The sequence below is a fragment of the Triturus cristatus genome, chromosome 6 (genome assembly GCF_964204655.1).
Source record: "Triturus cristatus chromosome 6, aTriCri1.1, whole genome shotgun sequence".
In the NCBI taxonomy this organism is placed as follows: Eukaryota; Metazoa; Chordata; class Amphibia; order Caudata; family Salamandridae; genus Triturus; species Triturus cristatus.
The window spans coordinates 210986897-211011344 of NC_140589.1; the positions used below are offsets into that span (position 1 = coordinate 210986897).

The window sequence follows — 24448 nt, forward strand, 5'->3', positions numbered from 1 at the left end:
CCTATCTTTTTTAGGTGTGGAGTCTCCACCATGAGTGTGGACTCTCGACAGTCATGAAATTATTACCAAAATTGTGATTTGTGAATACCCAAACATTTTTTAAACTTACACAAAAGTGTAAATTTACCGTTGTAACTCAGGCCCTGGGTGTCTAACTTAAAATCTGCACCAACACAGAAAATCACCGTCAACAAATTTACTACCCAGGAAGGAGATAAATTACAGCTTTGCAACAGTAATTTTCAAATAAGGTCCCTTTTTGTCATTAAAAATCGGTGTGAACAATGTGTCTTACCTGATATCACAAACGAAATACTAAATGATGCCAGTCTACCATCCTTTGTGATAGTATATACTACCTATGTATGTGTCGGAGTGAGGGTCGGAAACAGAAGCGAGGAGGCTGTATAGGGTGAATATTGCAAGGCTTTTATTGCTTGGAACTAATAAGCCGCAGCGATAGAAAGGTCGTGGTTTTAAACAGACTGAGCAAAGTCCATAACAAAACGTTCTGGCTTGAGACGATATGAAGAAGTCGCTGGAGCCGTTTTCCAGGGGTCTGTTTGAGGTAGGTCGTCAGGTGGTCGATAGTGGTCTTGGTACTTCTTTTGTTAGGGGGTCCCCGGAGTACACTCAAACAAAACAAAAAAAAAACAACGGTCACTGATCAAGTCCTGTCTGTATTGTTAGTAAGTCCGTCACCACACCACGTGCGTTATAAATAAAATACGTGTGAGGGTTTGCTCTGTGAGGGCTAAGAAAAGGAACCAGGAGTAGGAGATGATTCTCTGTTAGTAGCGTGTACGCTACCTCGTTCTGGCTGGAGGTCTTTTAGGCTAACCTCAAAACAATTGTGGGAAGGCGAGAGGCAACATAAATGGAAGAAAAACCAACGAGAGAAAGGCTTCCTCTATTTCTCCCGTATTACCCAATCCGCCCGCCCCCCCTCTTCCCCTCGCCGCTGTTACTCCCGCGGCTCTCTGCACGTACCGCGGTCTGCCACAACTCTCTTGAGTTGTGGCGGCTCATGCGTGTCCTCCGGGCTCCACCACTCCTCGCTCCAGGTGTCGGGACCTTACGGGTCTTCGGCTGGATTCTCCTTGTCGGCGTCCTCGGTTCCTCCGGCGTCTGCTCCTGTCTCCGGTTTCCTTTCAGGTAACGCGCAAGTGGAACCCTCTTCCGGGTTTTTCTGCTGCTCGTGACCTTCTTGGCGGGTCTCCCATTGGTTGGGCTGCTGAGTCCCGCCGCTTCCGGGAGAAACGTCTTCCGGGTCGCGTCTGGCATACTGGGGGGCGGGGAAAAGAGTGTTCGTTATCAGGCACCAAGTTCCATCGGTTTCAACGCGCTCATCACAGGGACGGTAAGGTATCCAACTGGGCATACTACCATCGCGTTGTTCACCCCTATGCTCCTGCTCCTCCTCACAGTATGCTAACTAGATGGTGATTGTATAGTCTATCACCAAGGATGGTAGACTGGCATCATTGAGTATTCAGATGAATGCATAATTTGTTTTATCTGCTTACGGTGAGTAAATTGGTACTTGCTTAGAATGCTTCATATTTCTACATACTATGGTTAAATCTCAACGGTGCAACTTTAGCCCAGAGAACCTTGCACAATGCATCAACCACCACAGGCACACATATGCCAAGCAATTCTCACCAACAACAGACCCATCAGAAATCGCCCATCCATTCTTGGGGACAGCTGAGGGCCTCAGAAGTAAACAAGCTGTAGTCGAAAGGCAGGCTACAAATAATCTAAGAGCAAGATGCGGAGACAAAATTCTTGGTCACTGAGTACAAACATGTCCCAATTCTGTATCCAGAGTAAGCAGGTGAAAGGGACTTGCTGGAATGAATAAAGCACTTCAAAGTGGTGGCTAACAGCAATGGTTCTCTGAGGCTGACACGGGACTATTGGCGCCTGAGGACTGCGATTTCTGATATCACTGTTGTGGTGAGAGATGTTGAGGTTAACACTGTGTAACCATAGGGTTACCCAACCGTCAAAAATCAGGTGACAACACCTTTTATTTTATAATGACTTTATTACCAGTTAAATATGCTCGCTGCTTCTCTCTTAATCGGTTATCCCACCATGTCCCTGCATTCCAGAATGGAATCCCTAACCCATGCAATATTACGCCTTCCCTCACTTTCAAAAGGAAAGAAACATATTATTAGTTGAATGCTTTGTTCTGAAATTGCTTCATCATTCAAAGAACATTCCTTAGTTCTGTTTTCTACATCTCCTTATTGGTGCCCTTATTGGTTCATCACTTTCACTAATTATCTTCTTGAAATGTGAAAGTTTCTAGTGTCAAGCAGTCCAAGATACTGCAGAGATGATAGTTCCTTTAACTTGCGTGACATGCAGAGGCTCTTTTTGAAATAAAGAGTCTGTTTTCCTTTTTTGAATTTGTTTTACGATAAACCAGTTGCCCAAAGCAACATCTGGCCCCAGGGCCGGCCTTAGCGCTGGTGGCGCCCGGTGCGACAATCACTTTTGGCGCCCCCACGTCCCATGACCGCCTCCTCGGATTCTCTCACTACCACCTGCAAAAGTGTCCCTCATCTCTCCAATCACAAGATTTTGCTAAGCATAGCACCCCCCTGAGGTCGCAGCGCCCCCCCTCCACAGGTCAGCGCCCTGTGCGGCCGCACCAGTCGCACTGCCCTAAAGCCAGCCCTGTCTGGCCCTTTAGCATGCCTTCTGAGGTCCGCATCCTCCTTCATTTTGGACTCGGCAAGATGAGTTCCTTGTGAGATGCTGTCATGTTCTTTTACTACAGATTTCAGCATCTGTGGGAGTCTAGTTTGGAGCTGCCAAAACATCATCTCTGAGGGTGTATTTCCTGTTGAGCCATGCAGAGTTCCCTGTAATCTCTGATTCTTTGGCACAAAGTTTGATGAACTGTAATTTGTATCATTTTTGCTTGCTGCATTGTTTTCTTTATGTTGTTCATAAATCTTTCAACCATTCCATTTGTTTGCGGCCACATTTGTGTGACCTTTCTATGATTTATTCCTAAAAAAACACTCTGCAAATATCTCATCTAGTATAGTAAGTACAGATGTTGACGCTGTAGATCACACTTGTCAAAGTATCTTGAAAGTTTTATCCTTTGGAGAAAAAATCACCACTTGTGTCAATCTGTTCCACAAATTCTCAGTCACTCATGCTACCTGCAATCATTGAAAGTGAGACCATATATTTCCAATAGACAATCCTGACAGCATCAGATGTGATAAAATATCAAGTTGATTTATTGTATGTAATGTCATACAACTGGAAAATGTGACTACTCATCTATCATGACAAATAAATATTTTCCAGAGTCGATTGAATCATAAAAATTCACAATTAATGAGTCCCATATAGCATCAGGAGGTTTAGACATAACTGGCCTCTCTGGAGGTGGATATCTCAAAGGACACTGGCACGGACCGCATGATTGAACAACGTTTTCCACGATCACCTCTAGCATAAGAAACCAAATTTTATTCCTTAGAAATAATTTTGTTGTTATTGCACTCATGTAAATTTTCACATACCGTTTCAACTTTTTTGGTTCCATAGAAATTGTGGAACTACGATGGGAGCACCTCTAAGCAGTCACCTCTAAGCAGTAGATCATTTGCAAATACTGATTGCAGATACTAATATATCTTCAGAGCTAAAATTATACATTTATTAGCATTATTCACATGTTTCCATTTATTTTGCAAATTGTTTCTTGAAGTTTGTTGTTTTTCATAGTTGCTTTTGCAAGCTCATATTATAATGTTCTATCTGAAGTTGAGTGCTCAATTATAAAGTTGATATATACTTCTGCAATTGTTACATTGCTTTTAGTTGTTGGGAGTGGATGGCAAGATATGTATTCAGCTGGATTGTTATCTTTACCAGGCTTGTGTACAATTTTGTAGCCATATTCAATTGAGACGAATACCCCATTCTTCTATTCTTCGAGGTATTTTTCCTTTATGGTTCCCAAATATTGTCAAGAGAGCTTGATGATCCGTGAATACTGTGAATGGTTTTCCAAAGAGAAATACATGATAGTGTTCTCAAGCCCATACAACGGAAAGGCTCTCCTTTTCTAGTTAAGATCAGTGGCGGCTCCTCCATAGGGGCGTTTGGGCGCCGCCCCCCTGCTTTCTCGCAGTGCGAGAAGGCAGAAACATAAATGGTAATAACTACCATTTATGTTTCTGCCTTCTCGCACTGCGAGAAAGCAGAAGGGCCTGGTTGGGGGTGGCCGGTCCTGCTTGAGGGCAGGGGGGAGTGGCTTGCCCACTGTTGTGCATAGGGACTGTTTGGCCGGCCCTGGGGCCGATCAAACAGTCCGTATGCACAACACTGGGCAAGCCACTCCCCCCCTACCCTTGAGCAGGTCCGCCCACTCTCCCTTTTCTCTATGTAGGCTGCTGCATGCAGCAGCCTACATAGAGAATATGGCCCAGGTGGGGCGCGCTCAGATTCGCCTGGAGAGTTCTGATTGATGGAGGGGAGGGAGGGAGGCTGCGTGTCCCGATGACGCAAGGAGAGCTGCAGCCGGCCGGAATTGAAGAACGCAGGGCGGAAGTCCTGTGACGCTGCTGCTCCTGATCACAAACTGGAAGAGCGCCAACGCTGGACCCCGGCCCAGGAGCAGAGGCCGGTCAGGTAAGTTTTTATTTTATTTTAATTTAAAACTCCCCCTGTCCCCACCGAGTCCAGCCCCATCGAGTACTGCGAGCCGCGACTGATCAGAGCATACAATGGCAGATCTTCATACCTTTTGCCCATTCCTCTCGCTACCCTAGCTCGTCTCCTCGCAAGAAATCATCGTTGTGCATTCTCAGTTCCATACTGTTGCTTATGTTCGACGTGTAACATATTAGTCTTTGACACTAAAATTGCTTTCTTCTTGCTGTCCTGCCCACTAAGTACAATTTAAGTGAGATTTATGCTTTATTAAAAATAATTGGAAACTTGTTTGTTTTTGGCTTTGAAAATACTTCAAAGTGTCTGACCTGCCGTTTTCTTTTGTGTAATCTTTTAGTCTCTCTGTTGCATAACGTGTCTTTATTTGTGTTATTTAATGTTACCTTTTGAACTAAAAAAACCTCTGTTCAATACCGAGTGAAACGAGACCTTGCTTGGCCCTGCAGAAAGTTACTTTGGAACTTAGAGAATGTTTAATTGCTCCCTGTGGTTCTGTCTAAAACACACATACCCCGTAAGGTGAAGGCTGTTTCTCTCATGAATAATCTCCAGAGATCATCAAAAAATGTTCGAAGAGTCCCCCACTACCCCAAAAACCCTCTTTTGACGGTCGGGCTCGCTCGCCAGAGGTGACAGGAGTCATCACAAAGTGTTACACCTCACCACTTTCAAATGTCACCAGCCGCCACTGAAGAATATGATTGTTCTATTGTAGTTAGAAATCTGCTAGCAAAAGACGCCACGTCTCCATGAATCTTTCCTTGGTTTGCGTTGTGCTAAAATGGCACCGGTATGCGGACTTTGTGCCACATTTAGTTTGCAGAATGACATTTCTCCACCTGCACAGCAGTACCTAATTAGGCAGCACGGCAATTACAGGTGCCAAATACCTGTGTAAAAGTAGCGGGGAGTGCAAAGGGGGGGTCCCCGTAAACAAATGCAATCACTGGAGGGCAAATACCTGCGTTGAGAGTGTGTCTGTGTTTACTCTGCAGTGAAATTTCCACAAATCAATGGATGCAGGACTGGGGCTCCACACCTCAGGGCCTGCCGGAGCCCAGGTCTGGGGCCCAGTCCGCGCTTCTGAACCCAGCCAAGCTGGGGAGCTTCCCCGGACCCCTTGCAAAGTGGCAGGCCACTAGAGGACCGGGCGCCCACCCTAAGGCCCAGCGGGGGCCCCCAGGGCCCCGTTCAAATCCTCTGAACCTGGCAGTGCAGGGGCAGCATCCCTCCCTGATACCGCCGGACGGCCGGGGAAGGTGGCTCAGGGACCTGGCGGGCTTGCAGACCCGGGCCTGCTGGCTCCCTGACCCTGCTCAACCCCGTCCTGTCCGCTCGGAAACGCTCACAGGGGCCACGGTCGGGTGCCTCCAACCCAGCAACCCAAGTCACTACATAGGCCCTACCTTGCCCGATCGACCAGAGTCCGGTCTGGACCGTCCCCGGACCACCTTGCACGTGGAGCCAATTCCCCCCCTGCCCACCATGCGCTTGGCAGCAGATTGAAGAGTGCAACCATAGCCTCACTTCCTGCTGGAGAAGGGGTGATAGGGCTGCTTCCCAGGCCTGCCACTTGCCCTTTGCCACCGCCCCACCTTTCTCGTAATCCGTGCGCACAGAGTGACAGAGGGGACCGAAGGCGTCCATGAACCCAGCCCCCCTGGAGGCCTCGCTGGGTTCATAGGAGCAAACGAGCCCTCTTCGGGACTTCCAGAGCAGCCCGGCCATCTGGTAGTGCCAATGAAAAGCACTGCATGCAACCAAATGGCGGAACCTGGAGGACGGACATCTGGCCACGCTGTGGGCTTCTGCTTGCTGTTGGAGCCATTGGGGCTCTGTGGCCGGGGGCTCAGAGCTCCAGCTGGGCCTCAGGCACAGGGCTGCCGGGGGAGTCTCCAGGGGGACCTGCAGGCACTTTAACACACAGGCGAATCGGGGGAGGCCTGCCCGGGCCCGACGGACCCCCGTGGGGGACGAAGCCCAGGACGGAGCGCCCTACCCGGGGCACAGTGGGGCCCCTAGGCCCAGTCGGAATGCCTGGACTTGGCAGATGGACCCCTGTCCCTGATGCCTGGACCCGCGGCAGGCCGCAGGATGAGGGCTCCCATCCCAATGGGCCCATTTATCAAGTAAAGGAGAGAAGTACTTTGTTTTGCTTACTTTATGACCATCCGGAGAAACAAACCTTGAATGTGCTCTGCTATTTTTGCCCTCTGCATGCAATTTAATTAGTTCTGGTGATCCTGATTACTGGATGAAGACCTGCCGGGAAAGCCAGTTGCTTTGTGATCCTGAAAGGCCTTGGGTGGAGACTTAATAGAGATAATGGAAAGGACTCTAAGCTCCGAGCCCTAAAATTTAAAATTAGTGATCAAATAAGCTGTATAACAATACTGTTCTATTTTATGATTTCAATTAATAAGCATGTTGTCTTTAATGACAATGTTTTAGCTTGAAAGAAGAATAAAATAAGATTTTCCAATAATGAAAGTTTCTAGTCACACATGTAATATGACAAATACGGGTAGCTCAGAACAAATGTAAGTGGAGAAGGAATCCTCATTGCAGTTGATAATGATAGGGGCATTTGGGCCCCGATGTACAAAGCATTTTTCGAGTCGAAAATGGCATGAGTCGCAGAATCGGGTCATTTGCAACCGGAAAAATATTTTTTCATAAGTACAAAATTCAAAATGGCCTTCGGTAACTTGTTACTAAATCAAATTTTACATCTGTGATTCGGTATTTGGAAGGGCCGTGTTTAGGTCGTCCTTTCCACATACTGAATCAGTACGGTATGTATTACTGTTTTATGACTGAATTCCGGTTGCAGAACAGTAATATTTTACCACAAGTTTCAAACTTGGTGTATCCCATTCGCGAATGTGAAGGGGCCCCCTTCCCCTCTGAGAATGTGCATAATATTTTTCAAGGTTCAAACTTCAAGGTTTAATTTTTTTCTTATTAAACGTATCCCGTTTTCCTTTAAGGAAATCGTGCTGCATTTGTTTAAAAAAATGATTGCTCTATTAAAAAGCAATCAAAGACACTGTGGTCTGCTGACCTCAGCAGGCCACCATCCATGTGATGGCTGTGATTCCTACTGGGTTGCAAACTGCAACTCACCTCATTAATATTCATGAGGTAGGTCGATGTGCAACCCACAAGGAATCCCTAAATAAAACTCAATGAGTTTCAAATATTAGGAATACCGATTTCCTAATTGCAATTCATAGAGAATTGCAATTAGGAAATCGGTATAACTAATGTAGGTACATCTGACCCTTGGTTATTGTTTCTGGTATGCATGATGACTGCAAGGAGTATTAATACTCATAGATCATTCATTTTTTATGTCTTTTTCTCATAACAGCATATGAGAAAGAGGCCACATTGTAATTTCCTGTGATCGAGCCATATATTGTGTGATGACATTTCTTATGATATATTTATTAGGTCAAATGTCATATATTGTCATTAGATATAAAGTTTCATTAAGCTAATTACTATATTTGGAATCTGATACAGCATACTTCTTTTTCATCACAAAATGCTGGCAAGTATATCATACTTTTGTAAGGCATTAGACAGAAGAGGCCCAATTCACAAGGAATTTGCTGTGATGTTCTCGTATCGGTCTCCTGGCTTAGTACTAAAATCCAGGCTTAGGTCTGGCTCACTATTGAAATCAACTAGTCACAAGAAGTACTAACACTTACTTGCAGCAAAATATTGGTGGATTGATGCCTGTGATCGATGCCTCTGGACAAGTCCTGGTATTAGGCCTGATTGGCCCTTCAGCTGGAATTCTGGTAAAACTTAGACCCAATGGATCCATGAGAGCATGAGGTTATGTAATACGCTTAAGACATACCTTTGCTAAGTCACCAGTGGTTTTAGATGAACCCATATGATAAGCACATGTGGATACCATGTCACCAAGCATGCCGTCAGACTAGAGGTGCTCATACCACAGCCATGAAAACAGAGAAAATGCTTGTGAGCTTCAGAAAGCTGTGATTTGTACAAACAGTAACTTGACACTGGGCATCAAAGGCTTAAGCAGAGACCAGAAGCTGAGCCATTAAGGTGAGAGTGTGGGGCATATTTCTGAAGAATATAAATGTTAATAACATATATTTTGTGATAATCTGATCTCTGAAGCCTGTTTTATGTTACACATCGATAAATCTTTCAAAAGTTAATTCCTAGTGGGGAAAAAAAACACACACTTTTCTCAGGTAATGCCAGAATACAAATTAATTTAGACGAGCCCAAGTAGTGAGTTGACTACTAACAGAAAACATCGAAGTCAGCCACCAGACTCCTCCTGAGACTGAAAAATAGGCAGTATTTATACAAATCTCTACGTTCAGTGTTAATTTGATTATCTGTAATTTGATACGTATACAAATTTGATGTTTTGCAGCTTGACAGGTGAGCAACATAACTCAAACAAGGTTTCCTGCCATTGGAAACAGTTCCAGCTTCCCAAAACACAACAATTACTAAAATGGTTAACTTTAGCCTTGTACACCGATATACAATCAGCAATTTCAGTGGCCCTGCCATTGGAAACAGCTCCAGCCTTTCAAAACACAATTACTAAAATGTTTAACTTTAGCCTTGTACACTGATATACAATCAGCAGTTTCAGGGGCAGCCAATGAAAGCCATCTTTCATTTTCAAAGTTCAGCATAGGAGGAATGGTGGCCTGTATAGATATTCTTGCTGTTGAGGAGAGGAGTGCTGGTCAGGAGGTCACGGAAAACAAATTTAGATTTGTTTCTATTACCCCTTTATTGAATCCTCATTCACAGAATGTGCTGGCAATATTCTCCATATTCGTTAGGGTGTTCAAATTCCAAATGTAAGACACTGTTCATTTTTGTAGGTTGTCTATGAATGGGACTTTGAAGTCAATAGTTCTCAATGAAAAACTCTATGTCAAAAACAACAATCTTCTCTTAAGTATACTCTAGTGTCAACTCAGCATTATATTCATACTTATTTAATGCGGTATGGTACTTTTATATCACTTTCACTTCCTTTACAATTCAGAAAAATATCAATGAACCTTCCATGGTAGACTACTTTTTCAAGTTAGTTTGCATTGCTGTCACTCCAAGTCCACTCTGTCTCATATAGTCCCATAAAATGTTTTTGTTAAAAACTAGACACTAAAATGGTCTGTTGATGACCCCTTCTTGAATGCTCAGAGAAAAGAGCGACTCCTCCCCGTATCCAGGGTACCACCCTGAACAAATTAGTATAGATGAAAAGTAACAAATGTTCCATTGGGGAAGACAAACCCAAAGTATAAAAAAACCTCCTTGGTATACTTGTGATTCACTCCTTTCACTTAGATATAACAGTTTTGCATAGGAGGGGCTGAACACTGAGTCCATGGCTGTACCGAAAACATATTCATAAAGGTCATCTTGATACAGAATAACGTTATTCTCTAAAACAAAATTTCCCAGGTCCAGAAGTATACACAAATGTTTATACAAGTTAGCTGACCTGGTATCCAGAAAAAGATTCATAGCTTTTAAACCTAGTGTTTGTGAAATGCAAGTGTAAAGACTTTTTACATTCATAGTTACTAACTGAAAAATCAATATCAAGCATTAAATTACTTATGCATACCAGGCACAAATATAAAGTTAAGGTGATTAGGATTTATTCTTCTTTCAAAATACCTATACTGATGTTTTCCACATTTTTGGTTTAAACTAATTCAGTAAAGTCAAATAGCGGTAAATGGAATGTTTGGAACTTTGCAAAATATATTTGAGTTTGGGTTGATTAAATATGAGGTATAAGTAAATCATTTGCTCAGTTCCGCTGAGGGTCAGTTGATAACCCCAATAAGATTTTTAAAGGAGTTATAAGATATTGTGCCAAATGTATGACTATTAAGAACCCTTTCTATCCGTCAAATACAAGATCTCACAAGAGGTCTAATAGCGCACGTGCTCGGGCTCACTGACAGTTGTCACTGCCAATTTGAAAACATATGGCTTTAAGTTACATAGGTAAAAGATAACATTTAAATTAAATGTGATTGCATTTTATTTGTTTTGGATGTTTCTTACATACAAGGAATATTATTATTAGTTGAGTTGTTATGTTTACTGTATAAGATCTTATATAATATTTAATTATGTATACAGTCCTGATGAAGCAAATGAGTTTTTGGGAACCATGTGTTGGCTGTTATGAACGCAACATAAATTTGATTCATGAAATTGACTTGGATATTGAAGAATTCAAATATAAATATTTTGAAAAAGCAAAGTGTGAAAAAGCTATTTTAAGAGTGTTGAAGATTTTTTCAAAACCATAAAAGTGGTTCGGTAAACAAACGTTTTTAAAGCAGACGCCTCCAAATTTCTAGAGTCTGTCTGTCAAGACTGTAACTTGAGTTAGACAGAAGGAACCCACATGAAAGTGTGAATCAGAATCATACAGGTTTGTGACTTCTCAAAAGGTTTTGTCTGTTTCCTATCTACCACCAATCATGGAGGGTAGAAGGATTTGTAGTGCCTCTGTGTGGAACTGGGTTGTGTTTGTTTTTATTATTACACATTTGTTCAACAGACTGTGAAGGACAGATTGGGAAAGCAACTGAGGCTGTAAGCAGTCAGTCTGTTGATGACAACTGATAGCTTTCATGAGTGGTGCAGAAGACTTTGCAGCAGCATTCTCAAAGCTTAGGACAAAATACTTTGGCACACAACATTTACTGCATTGGCGTTGCTGCGGGAATGATCTGTTAGTGCATATTGTATTTCAAAGTAGCAACTGTCCTTTTGAGCATGTACCACTTATTTAAAGCAGTAGGATATGTACGCTACTGTTTAGAAAGATGTAGTGGCATAAAGGGTGCGCCCCAGATGTTGGTGCAAACGTTAGAGAGACACTCCTGAATATGAAGTGATGTGGAAGCACAAATCCGTTTAGTGACACACTGCACATCGGAAAAGAAATATCACAAATAACTAAACAAAAGTTAAGTAAAAAATGTGAAAAATATTTATAGTTTTCTAGAAAAATGCCTTAGTATTACCATTATATGTTTTGTTTTGATGATTATAAGGACCATCAGTGCATTTAGACAGCTACTTGCCTTAATAAGAAGTCAGGCAGTTGTGACCCATGTTCAAAACCTTCATCAAATGTCTGAAAATGTTCTTTAAACTCTTTGATTTTGCTTTCACTAGTTGGACAGATTCCTTTTCCAAAAAGGGTGTTGACCACTGCAGGATACATGACTTGCCTGGAAAAGACATAAAGAACAATGATTAAAACCTCATTTTTACCCTTATTTCCGGGTTCTAATGGTTAATGTTCACAAAGAAATCTACTCCTTTGAGGGAGTGATTCTTCAAAATTGCACCAGTTGAATGCATTTGGTGAGAGAAATGAGAATGGAGCAAAACCCTCAGTCAACCAAATCTAATTGAAAAGATTATGGCAAAGGGCATGCCTACAGATTCTGATGGTGGGTCACAGAGGTAGGAAGATACATAGGGCCTGATTTAGAATTGGCGGAGAGGGTACTGTGTTACAACGGTGACTGAATACCCTTCCTGTCCAACTGAAGGTCCGCCCTCTTCATTTAGTTTTGTCTGAGCCTTCGTATGTTGACGGTGGAGACTACTCCGTTTGCGCCACCGACATACACCTCCGACGGCCCGACAGAACAATAGCAGTCTGAGATTTTGCAATTTTTCCGCCCGCCCTATTTTGAGTATGCGGACAAACACGTTTTACTGTCTGCAACCACCAGGTAAAACTACCTGGCATTAATGGGCAGTGAAAACTGCAAAATTACCCTCATCTCTTGGGAGAAAACTCCCATGACGCGGAGGGCATTGCTTTTTTTTTTTTATTTCAGAAAAACAAACTATCTGTAGTTATGCAGAATCTGTGCTAAAAAAACAGAAATAATTCTAGAGAAATATGTCAATAATTTCACGTTTCCTTTGGCTCAGATGACTGTGCTTCCTCACCTGTGTTTTCAATAAGTCATACTGAATTTTATACAATGGAGCAGTGAACTTACAGCAGTTTACTACTTTGATTGTTTTGACACGAATCCTTTTTTAAGGTGAAGGTAATACATGTGGAATATAATGAGTGTAAAAGAAAAGGGGCTAATAATGAACATGCTTTTCTCGCAAAGAGAGTTCCAGAAATGGTTTGACACAATGTGTAAAATGATTCTCATGTAACATAGTGCTTGCAAGACATTTTTATTAACATGATTTTTATGAATGTTCTGGTTAAGTTCTTCCTGTTGGTAACTTTCACCCTGCACCCATTGACTGATTCTCATTTGATGTATAATATTTTCTGTTCATAAATTTGCTCAAAACAACAGATGGTTTAAGCTGCATGACACAGTCTTCGGAAATAATGATATTTTATAAAACATACTATTATATTGGTGTAAGGAAAACATGATTGTGAACTATACATTAGAACACCGTTTGAGATTAATGGGCTTTTTGTTGTTCATATTTCAGTTGCTTTAAATTCTTTTCCTCGACGAAGGGCTTTTGGCCCCAAATGGATTGGGGGTTGGATGAAACATCCTCTCAAATGGATATTTTTCTGACATAATGCTTACATCGCCTGAACATACACTATAGATACTGTACAAACTTGAGTATTCACATTTTGGATAAATAAAAAAGCGCTAAACAATTTTAAACAGTTTAGAATTGTGCAAAAAGCTTTTCATAACAAAGTAGTGTCCTGCTGGACATCATAAATCTACCCATCTCCAATTTCCAAGGGAATTGATAAGAGAAACAAATATAGAACTACTCAAAGACGGTCCAATAAAAGGAAGCCATCATGCACTTGTTCCCCTCTCCTTCTTCAGGGTTTGATGTTTGGACGTATATGACAGGTAAGGATCATGTGCCCAGTATCACCACACTATAAATAGTCTCGCCTTTCGCCACCATTCCATTTTTATACTCTGTTACTGAACCTCTGGCAGTTCCACTTTGCATATATTCTTTTTGGAAAGAGGAATTCGCATGATTTTCTGGTCTATGAAAAGACGGAATTCTGGGAAAACCAGAATAACCCTTAGAAGACTTTTTCTTTTCCTTAAATCTTTCTATAAGTCTAGATGGAATAAAGAGGGTGTCACACCTCATTAATAAAAACACACTGTACAATTATAGTGGTATCGAATTTGTTTACGCATTTAATCGTAGTTGGTATTTTCATACAATCATATTGCTCCATGTCTTAGTCTTTTGACCATAGGATCAAAGTCCTTCAGCGTGTCTTTACACTTTTGTCCCCACTTGTCTTTAAACACAGAAGGCTAGTCAGGATTCATCTTGTCAGGTCCTCTGATCCACAACTTACTCATCAGCCCTCATTTATATAAAGAGAGTCTCTGGCTGGACTGGGCCCTCATGTCCCTGCCTCAAACTCAGATTGGTCCATACTCTCCTACCCCTTCCCCTTGCCACTGATCTGGATTTCTTATTGGTGATCACCGAGAGTTATAAAAGGGCTAGGCTCCACCGCTTTCAAAGCCCAGCCCCAGCCCCTGTGCAAGAGAATTCATGTTTCTGGTTTCACCCTGGCATGGTGGCTTTGCCGCTCTTCTCCCGAGACCCCACCCATGCTCTATATCACATGTGAGAGCCTGGCAAGTTTTTCCCTGCCATATGAATCTCCATGTGGAAGCTAGAGCAAATGACTAGGTGTTTGTGGGAATGGCAATGCCTCGGTCAATAGTACATGATAGCACGTAGGGGCACTTCACTATCCGGCAGCGAACATTTGGTCAATATAGCCATCTTCACTTTATTCCCTGGTGATGGGGATATGTATGCCATGTAATAGGACTATATCTCCTAACTGCAAGTGTGTGAGTTGTGACAATGGCATATCAATGCATTCAGAAAATAAAGTTGGATGATGACTGTGAACTAACTCGTCAATGATTTCCTCTTTCAATCCCCTACAAAATAATATCCGGAGGTCCTTGTGAAAGATGCCAGGTATCCAACTAGAAGGAAAAACATATAAAGGTATAAAACCAAACATTTGATATTGTTTGGTTGAAGATGGAGATTTATGTTGCAATAGAAAAGCCAGGCACCGACTCCCTCTGACATCGGAAGAGAGAAGAACCTTGCAAATGAATCCTGGAGAAGAATGCAATTGGAATCTGTGGGAAAGTAGGATCGGCTTCTTATGGTTACCCCACTTTTTGCTGGATGTAATGCTGTTTTTGACTAATCTGATTGGGATCCTGCAAATCAGGACCCCAGTCTCTCTGCTTTCTCCCTAAACTATTATACTGTGTGTAGGAAGGTGGATATCTGACTATGGTTACCCCCAACTTTTTGCCTAGTGTCTAGCTGGTTTTTCGACTTAGTTGGCCTGAGATCCTGCCATTCAGGGTCTTAGGCTGTCTGCTCTCTCTTTAAAATGGACTCCATGTACCCTAGGTACATACCCAATTGGTAAGGATCACCTTATTGGACCCTGTACAGTGTACCCTAGGTACCCAGGGCATAGGTGTACCCTAGGCCTCCCAGGGGCTGCAGCATGTATTATGCCACCCCTGGCCTGGCCTTCCAATCAGACACAACTGGCTGATCACTCAGCTGGGGCGAGGTTGTGTAATCACCCCTTGCTTAGATATAGTATACCTATATCTACCCTTATATATAGGCACATGTGTACCTATCAGCCACTCCTATGGCAGGCCTTAACAATCCTGGAGGCAGAGTGCTTGGTAACATGTGAGATGGTGCTCTAGCATGAGCTGAGCCTGTCTGCAGCTTTCGGAACCATATCCTTATAGCTGTTCTATGATATAGCCTACCATATACTCTTAAAGTGCCTTATGATCTTAAACGGTTATGGTAACTATGGTTTGGCTCTATCAAAACATGTTGTGTAAGGTGTCTAACACTTTGGAATAATACCCCCATACCATTTCTGGTGATGAGGATATTATTCCTCCCTTCTATAGGGAGAGACATGTTAAAATCCTACTTTGCTGTTTAACTGTCACCAAAGCCTCAGCATCACAAAATGGATGCTGCTGCCACGACACAAGTCTGACCTCCTGCTGCTGGGAGTGATCCCGGCACGGGAGGCTTGGACAATAGGTTTCCTGCCTTGGGAGGTGCGAGCACCACCCCAGACAGGCCTTAGTGTATTGGGGCAGGGAGGGATGAAAGAAACGAGACATTGCCTGGGGCACACAAGGTGTCCCATGCATAATCCAGTTCAAACCGGTGCTGGGGCACTCCAGCCCCAGTCCTGGCGCGAAACTGGACAAAGGGAAGGGGGTGTAACCACCCCCCTCCCAGGTCCCACCCATAAGGCGTGACCTAGCAGGCAACCCAGCCCCCCAGATTAGTATAAGAGTGGTAGCTGGGCCCCAGGAGATTAGATTATCCTGAACCTGCATCTTGAACAGAAACTCTGGACCTTCAACATTCAACGTAAGAAGAAGACTGAAGAATCTCCCTTGTAGCCAAGGGGTGGCTACCCTGTGCAAACAGGCACCATCAAGAGACTTACCCTTTGCTTTGCTGAAGTTCTACGAGGGACCGACTGCAGAGCCCGACCAGAGCCTTGACTTCCAGACTTCTCCGACCCTGATCCACATCCACAGCGGAGCTGAGATCCGTGGAGGCGACGAGAGACGTGGGACCGGCTACCTGGGAAAAGTGGCAGTATCTTCCAGCGCAGCTTCTGAGGTACCCTCAAAGTTGTGCACCGGGGATTGAGAAGCCCCAACCCCAAGCACCATCTGCACCGAAGATCAGCCCCTCACACTCCACGAGTCCTGCGTGGGGCCCTTCTGCATTTTCCTGCTTGCCGCATCTGTCCGGTTGCTTGCCCGTTGGCTAGCGGCCTTTGTGACGACACACCTTTGAATTTCCGCTGCTGGTTTGGCTCCTCCAGACTGGCTCTTGCTCCTCTGCAAAAGAGAAGCACCCCAGACCTTCCTGGTCTGCAACAGAAGCAAGTCCTCCTTTCTTCGTGGGTTCCGCTTGCCAAGGCTTGGTGAGTCCTAGTTCGACTTCGACGCCGCCGACAGCAAGAGCCTTCGTGGGACAGCTCGCCTCCTGGTCCTGGTCATCCTCGACGTCTCCTGGTACCCGTGGCTGCTGCGACAAGCTTCACCTTTCACCTGCAATCTTCACGACATCGCCTAGTTCCTTCCTGGTTCCACGTGGTCACTGGCTAGTGACCTAGACTCTGTCCCTTCTGCTTGCAGGTATCCTTCCTTCTTGATCCCGGCCTTGGGATCCACCGGACACTCTTCACTGACTGCCTGTCAGCATCTTTCCTTCAGGCATCCATAGGAGTTCACGACGAAACCCGACGCAAGTTCACACCTATGCACCCGCAGCCCGTGGGTTAGGTAACTTGGGTACTCCGGTGCTCATCAGGGTATTGACTATCCTAGTGTCTAAGTTTCAAGTCTCGACTTCCTAGTTACTCCAGAAGTGTCCTAAATCTTAATAATTCTAAACTGTACTATTTCTATCGATTATACGCATTACGCGTGAGTGTTTCCACTCTGCACCTGAATCCAGTGGGCCTCCCACTTCCTAACTGTTGCTAGTGTAGTGTAGCCCCAGCGATTCCCTAGGCCTAGGCCTATTCCCTTTCCGTGACAGTGGTCCTTATACCACTTCTTTAGTATATGGTTTGCGTGGCCCCTAGGGCCTAACTGTATTACTTACCTGTGTGACTTAATGTATGCTTGAATAAGACTGTGTTGTACTTACCTCGAATCTCATAAAGAGTGCTGAGGATTTGACTAGAATAAATACACTTTATTTTATATATATATATATATATATATATCTGTTGTGGTGTCCTTTCATTTGGTATTCAAGGGATTATTATTTTTTTTTTAAACATACTTTATTGCTGACTTTAACAGGTTAGAGATGTAACAGTCATTCTACAGAGACAGTCTTTTACTTTTGTATGAAGAACATTATACATATGGCTTATAATGGCTATGTGCGTCATTTCGTAAACGATAAAATCAAAGATAATGATCTCCAATAGCGTCGTTAACATCAAAGTAATTGAGCTGACAATATAAATTGACAATAGAAGACAACTACATTCCAATCAGCGAGTGAACTTCATTATGGTATTCAAGGGATTATATATGGTATCACAGCTGGCTTCACATGCCATTCAGAGTTTAGCCTAAGACTGCTCTTGTCCATGCTACCACTAGGATAGCTGGTCTATAAGGTTGACTTTACAACCAATCACCATAAGGGTTGTTTGGACTGATACAAGGTGTACACTAGAATTAGTGACATCATATATCAGGCCAACTTCTCACACTGTGTACTTAGGTACATCCCAGATTAGATACTGGCGTACCCTTGTCAGTCCCTAGTATATGGTTACCCATGTACCCAGGGCATAGGTACCCCAGAGGTCTCCCATGGGCTGCAGCATGTATTATGCCACCCATGAGAGACCATTCAAAATGGACCTACAGGCCTGCCAATACAGCCTGTGTAATTTGGTGCATGCACCACTTACTCAAGATATAGGTTTACTATATCTAAGGGTCACCACACTTAAAACCTATAAGTCACCCCTTTAGCAGGCCTTTACAATGCTGAGGGCAGGGTGCTTGGTTCTAAGTGAGAGGGTGCCCCTGCATGAGCAGGTCACCCCTGCAGCCTACGGAGTCCATTCTCCCCGGTTGTCAGTGAGGCAGCCATATACTAATATAGAGGGACATTACACGACCACGTGATGGCCATCTCGAAAACTGCTGCAAGAAACCCTGTCGTGTTTGCTGCCAAACTTATTGGAATCATACCCCCACACAGAGGTATGATTCCACCCACCAGGTGCACCCTCCATGGGGCTCTCGGTTTTCCCAGTACCAGCCTTCTGGTCCCGGACAGCACAAAATGGTTCCTGCTGACCAGAGACATATTTCTGACCTGCTGCTGCTGAGCCAAGCTCGAGCAGGGTAAGGCAGAACAATAGGCATCCTGTCACAGGGAGGTGTGACCACCTCCCAGACAGGATTTAGTGTATTAGGGCTAGGTGAGTGCGCTTGTCAGCGCTTGGAAACCTGCAGGAGGGGCACATTTGGTGTCCCAATGCATAGTCCAGTTCAAACTAGTCCTGAGAGCGCTCTGGCGCGAAACTAGACAAAAGACATGGGAGAAACCTTCCCCCTGTCCAGAACCTCCCCAGGGAGGGTCAACTGAATCTTTCAAACCCTCTCCCTTGGGTACTTAAAGTCTTACCTGGTTGTAGGACCTTAGATTCATCGTGGACAAGATTCAGAACTGAAACTACTGCACTTCGACTGTCTGGGCACTCTGGACTTTGCTGGACTTCGTTTGGGCCTGACTTCGTCTCCCTCTCAGTCTGCTGCCTCGTCTGTGCCCGTGCATCATACAAGATCCGTGTAGGTTCTGTAGAGCTTCCAAGACACCTGAAGATAATCTCCCTTGGAGTTAAGGAGTCACTCCCCTGCATTTGCAGGCACCACATTACTGCTGACCGGTCTGCTGATCCTAAGCTCCTATGGACTCCGAAGGGTTCAACAACACAGGAGGTGGGTTCTTACGTCCCTCGAGGCACAAGCTGTCCTCTCAGCCAGTTTGAGGCCACAATCCCTTGTGGGGGCTGCAATACCCGAACCCCCGTTAACTGCGTACTTTTGCAAGTACAAATGCTTGTTGGCAATTCTGCAGCAAGTGCATTGGGCTCCAAATAGCCCCAACATCTGGCAAACTCTCCTGCAAAGATCTTCAACCAAATTGCACCGTGTGCTCTGTGGCCTGTTGTTTTGTAAAGCTGCCAGAGGTTCTCCTGCAACTCCAGTGTCTTCGACCTGTGGGTCCTGCAGAGGGTCAACTACAACTACTTTGGGTTCACCCAATTGCTCTGGGCTTGCCCTGACTCCCCTGCTTTTGGTGAGTCTCATGGACCTTGCTGGTCCTCTTCCTGCAACTTCTTGACTTCCTGCATGGGTTGCTTTTGCCAAGGTTTGATGGTGCTCCCGCCGGACACCGACCCCTCAGCACTCGACATCCTTCGTGGGACAGCTCGTATCCAGCTCCTGGTCATCCTCATCGTCACCTGGTCCGCACAGCTGCAGAGTCAAGGTCATTGACATCTATCCTGAAGCTCCTGACAACGGTGGGCATTCGTCTACAGAGCCCCTGGTCACTCTCCTGTGACCCAGACTCTGATCCCTCTGCTTTCAAGTACTTTTCACCAAGAATCCATGTTTGGATTCCCACAGACACTTTCTCCTCTTCCAGCAGCGGCCCTTTCCTGAAGTCCTCCATTGGGTTAGACGGCGGTTTCCGACACCACTTCACACCTATGAACTAACGACATTATGCACAGGGATAGGATTCTGGAAGACGCTCCCACATTCACTGGTGGGAAGAGTGGTGATCGCTAAAATGATAGCACTACCCAGGCTGCTATATTTTTTCCACACCCTATCCATAATAATCCCGGCCTCGAGCCCCAGACTTTGAAGCATATCACTTGGCGTCCAAAATGCAGTGGGTAACGTGATGGGTGGCTAATAGGACTTGAGGAGAAACCCTATTGGGGGCAGATACCCCACCTCTTCAATGGCTGGCTCAATTGGTATTAGAGCTCGAACAAGTTAAAACTGATCCCCGGGACTTACAGATGGTGGCCAAACACTGCTGACTACACTATCTACAGAAAACTAGAGCAGATACTCCCTACTCTCCGGACCAGCCACTGAGCTGGTTATCAATCTTTCTGCACAAGGATGCTCGGATACGAGACTGGGCAGCGTTAGGCATTCAAAAATTGGAAGACCTACATAATGCTGGCACACTGCAATCGTTTGAGGAGTGGCAGGCAGCCAATAACTTACCGGCAGGACAGTTCCTACTATACACTGGAAAGGAGGCCAAAATAAACCCAGAACACATAAACAATCTCACATCCTTTGTACCACCATGGGCAAACATAAAGCAGTTACAGGCTTATATTGTGCATTAAGACAGGACACAATAACTCTCCTACACAACCTAAGAGACAAATGGGTGACAGATGTGGGCATCCAAATATACGAAACGGGCTGTGTACGAATCCTGGACAGTATTCCATGAGTGTCCAGAAATTCTCACTTCAAATTAAACATAAACATACAGCATACCTTACCCCAGACACAATCAACAAATATTTCCAGCAAGCTAAGTCGATGTGCCCTAGGTGCAGTGTGGAGGGAAGTGAGATGTTCCATTTGGTATGAAGTTGGGCACACTTTATGGAATATGTTATGTTATGTTATGTTATGTTAGGGGCATTTGTATTGCGCACAGCTGCCCCAGCTAAGGGGCGTCCTGGCGCATGACAAGGTAAACATAGCCACACCTAACAACAACAGAGGGAAAAAACAGGGAACACTGAGGGAAAAGTTAAAATAATGCGGTTTTTAAAGCTTTACGAAATGCCAAAAGGTCGTCCATCAGGCGAATCTCCAACGGGAGAGAATTCCACAGCACTGCTGCTTTCACCCGAAAGGACCGACCTCCCATACGACAAAGCTTGAACCTCGGGACCACCACAAGTGCTTGGCCCACTGATCTCAGAGAGCGAGTTGGTACATAAAAAGACAAAAGATTTTGAAGAATCCGGGGGGCTAAGCCCTTCAAGATCTTAAAGGCCAGGCATAAAACTTTAAAATTAATTCTAGTTTTCACCGGCAACCAATGCAAAGAACGGAGAGTCCTGAAACAGAGCAAGACCTGGGCAGGCAAACTATGGCTCTGGCTGCTGCGTTCTGAACGCGTTGGAGGCGGCTGATTTCCGCCTGATTTGCACCTATCAGGAGGGAGCTGGCATAGTCCAAGCGTGAGATTACAGTCGCCTGAACCACCAGCTGCCTCGTTGGAGGATCGAAAAACTTCAAGACGGATCTCAAACCGCGAAGAACCCCATAACAGCAAGCCGCAGTTTTCTTAGAATGCCCCACGAAATTGAGAGCAGGCTCCAGCCATACTCCCAAATTTCTCAACTCCGCGACCGGAGTTGGAACCGGCCCAAGCTCCGGTGGCCACCATCTGTCTCCCCACAGTTCCCACCCCTTCCCGACGACCATAACCTCAGTCTTTTTAGCGTTGAGCTGGAGACAGTTTACATTCATCCAACTCGCCACCGCCCTCAGTCCACTCTGGAACCTGAGGGCATCATGCTCAGTATATTGGGCAGATGTCTTGACAATAATCAATGACATAACACATCGTAATATATATCACTTCCACTCATGACGTGTTTACTGGCGCTGCTCCCTGGGCCTGCTACACATAAAATAGCTACCAAATTCATCAACCTCGTTTAAATACTAGTCACGCACACTTAACTGGTAAAATACTAGCAACCCTCAAATAGTGATGTGGAGGAACAAATTAGTTCAGTGGGTGGAATATGAGAATATCAACTTCCTGAGGGACGACAAGAGAGGGCGGAGTTTATTAGATTCAGCTCAGGCATGGGAGGGCCTGCTAGATGATTTGCGATTGGAGAAGCATCACTCAATGGAATATTCTCACCCTAATTCACCAGGAACAACGAGAACCTGATAATGCAATTGTCGCACTCTATCATAGTTCTCGGTACGCCTTGACTAAATCAACTCCAGAGGAAATGAACAACTAGCAAAGTAGCCTAGCCCTCACACCGCTCCATGACTTCACACTACAGCGGGTGGATATTCTACCAAGATAGGTCACACATAAGATATTTGGGCACTTATGGGACTGGGTAAGACAGTGGGGGGTTAAAGGAAAGTTAATATATTTAATGGTTGAATGGCTACCTTTAGCTTTGTTGAAGTTAAATAATTGTACTGATGTAGCGCAGAGTGCAATGCTAACACTAAAACGTTTGTATAATGTTCAAACTATGGGAAAAGGACATTCCATGTACAGGATACATTGTATGGGTAGCGCAGGGCTTCGTTGCACACAAATGACCACTGAATATTATGCAAATATTATTTTTTGCAAAATGCTAATAAAATGTAATTTTTTTTAAAAACTGAAACGGGAACTTCAGGAAGCAAAAACTGGAGAGGTGACCATCTTGGATTGGAAAGGCTAGTCACACCTACTTTTCCAGGAGAAAAGTGTTTCCAGTAAATGGCACACAAAGGAAGAAGAACCCCACGTTCTTCATGTCTCCTTCGTGCCTGCAGGTCCTGCCAGCAACCTACCACTTCCCATAACACACTACACACTTCGCCAAGAGATCGCAATCATGTAGATGCTGATGCTGGCTGGGTAGTGTGAACAAAAACTCTTTATTGCACACCAAGCACGATAATCAGGAATGCACCGGCTTCCTCTTGAAAGGCGCAAAGTGAAGTGGGCATGCTGCTGCCTCCAGTGAGTATCAAGGACATTGTCTAACCTCTGAAAAGGTGAACGGACCAACATGTGCAGTGAGTCTTGTTCCAATATGTAACACAATCTCAGAAGCTTGAAAGAATGAGTGGCTTTTAAAGCTGTGATCACACAGCTAAGCACAGATAACTACAGGGTATGTTGTAGATGACTGAGCTACCAGAACAACTTTTATTAGTTATGAGACGAAGAGGATCATCGAAATGTAAATTTGCATGTCAATCAAAATTACAACTATTAGTATTCAGTTTTTCAATCCATTCTAGAAATAAATACAATAAATCCTCAACTTTGATCATTGGTAACATTTGCTAAAGTGCCTTGGCCAATCCAAACAACGTTAATAGAGACTCTCTTTTCTACATTTATAACCAAGCCCTTTCGTGCACACCACACTAGCCCAGGACAGCAGCGGTAGGTAATGCTTTCAGAATACTTACCTCTATGTCAATCTCCATCTCTGTCTCATTTCGTTCCAGAGGAATATCACTATCAAATGTATAATATCTATCAATTTAAAAAAGTTAAAAGAGATATAGCTGGAAGAACTTCCTCCATCTAATGTGCATCATGATCCTTTGATTGATTAATATAACTTTGGGTTTGGTAAATGACTACTCAGACAAAACAAAAACTATATACATTCTGTAGCTAAGCCTCAATTCTTTGTGTAAGACTTTATTTCAGAGTTTTTCTCTTCTTCGTGCCAGCAAAGCTCAACTTTGAAAAGATTCACAAAAGTATACCAAGTTCTCAGCATGCTTAGAAATGGTGCACACTCTCTCCTGCGTGTAAGGTTTAAAAAAAAGTTTTGGGGAGTTACCCACAGAATTCCTCTAATTTATTTACTTGGAATCAGGTATACAATTAATGACCCAAACATTTTTGATCTTATTCAGTACATTCAGCAATTATATTTTCTGCACATTTGGAGAGAAATTAAGCAATGCTGTAATTTAGCTATCATACTCTATTACATTGAGTTGGTACAAGAATATTAAAATTGTGTTCTTGGATGTACAAAACAATTCAATAATTTTATTGTATAAAGGACTACGAATGAAAACATAGTCAAAATGGCAAAAAAACATATAATACAGCTCTTGTACCTCAAACACTGTCCCAACAAATGGTGCAACTAGGATTTTCATATTTGACAATGGAAAAACTTTTTGCCATACTTTTCACATTTGTCAATCTGCTAGAGATAGTATGAAATTTCAGAATATCATATTCAAAATATATTGTGAAATAAATGCTAAAT

The 24448-nt window shown here is 43.9% G+C and overlaps 1 protein-coding gene across 1 annotated transcript in view; it reads right to left on the reverse strand.

Annotated features, from left to right (window-relative positions):
- CYP39A1 (cytochrome P450 family 39 subfamily A member 1) overlaps positions 1-24448 on the reverse strand; it is a 267552-nt gene that overhangs the window by 168536 nt on the left and 74568 nt on the right. The window contains exon 4 of the mRNA XM_085610546.1: positions 11850-11999. Within this exon, the coding sequence (XP_085466672.1) occupies positions 11850-11999 (150 nt within the window). The remainder of the gene's footprint in view (positions 1-11849; positions 12000-24448) is intronic.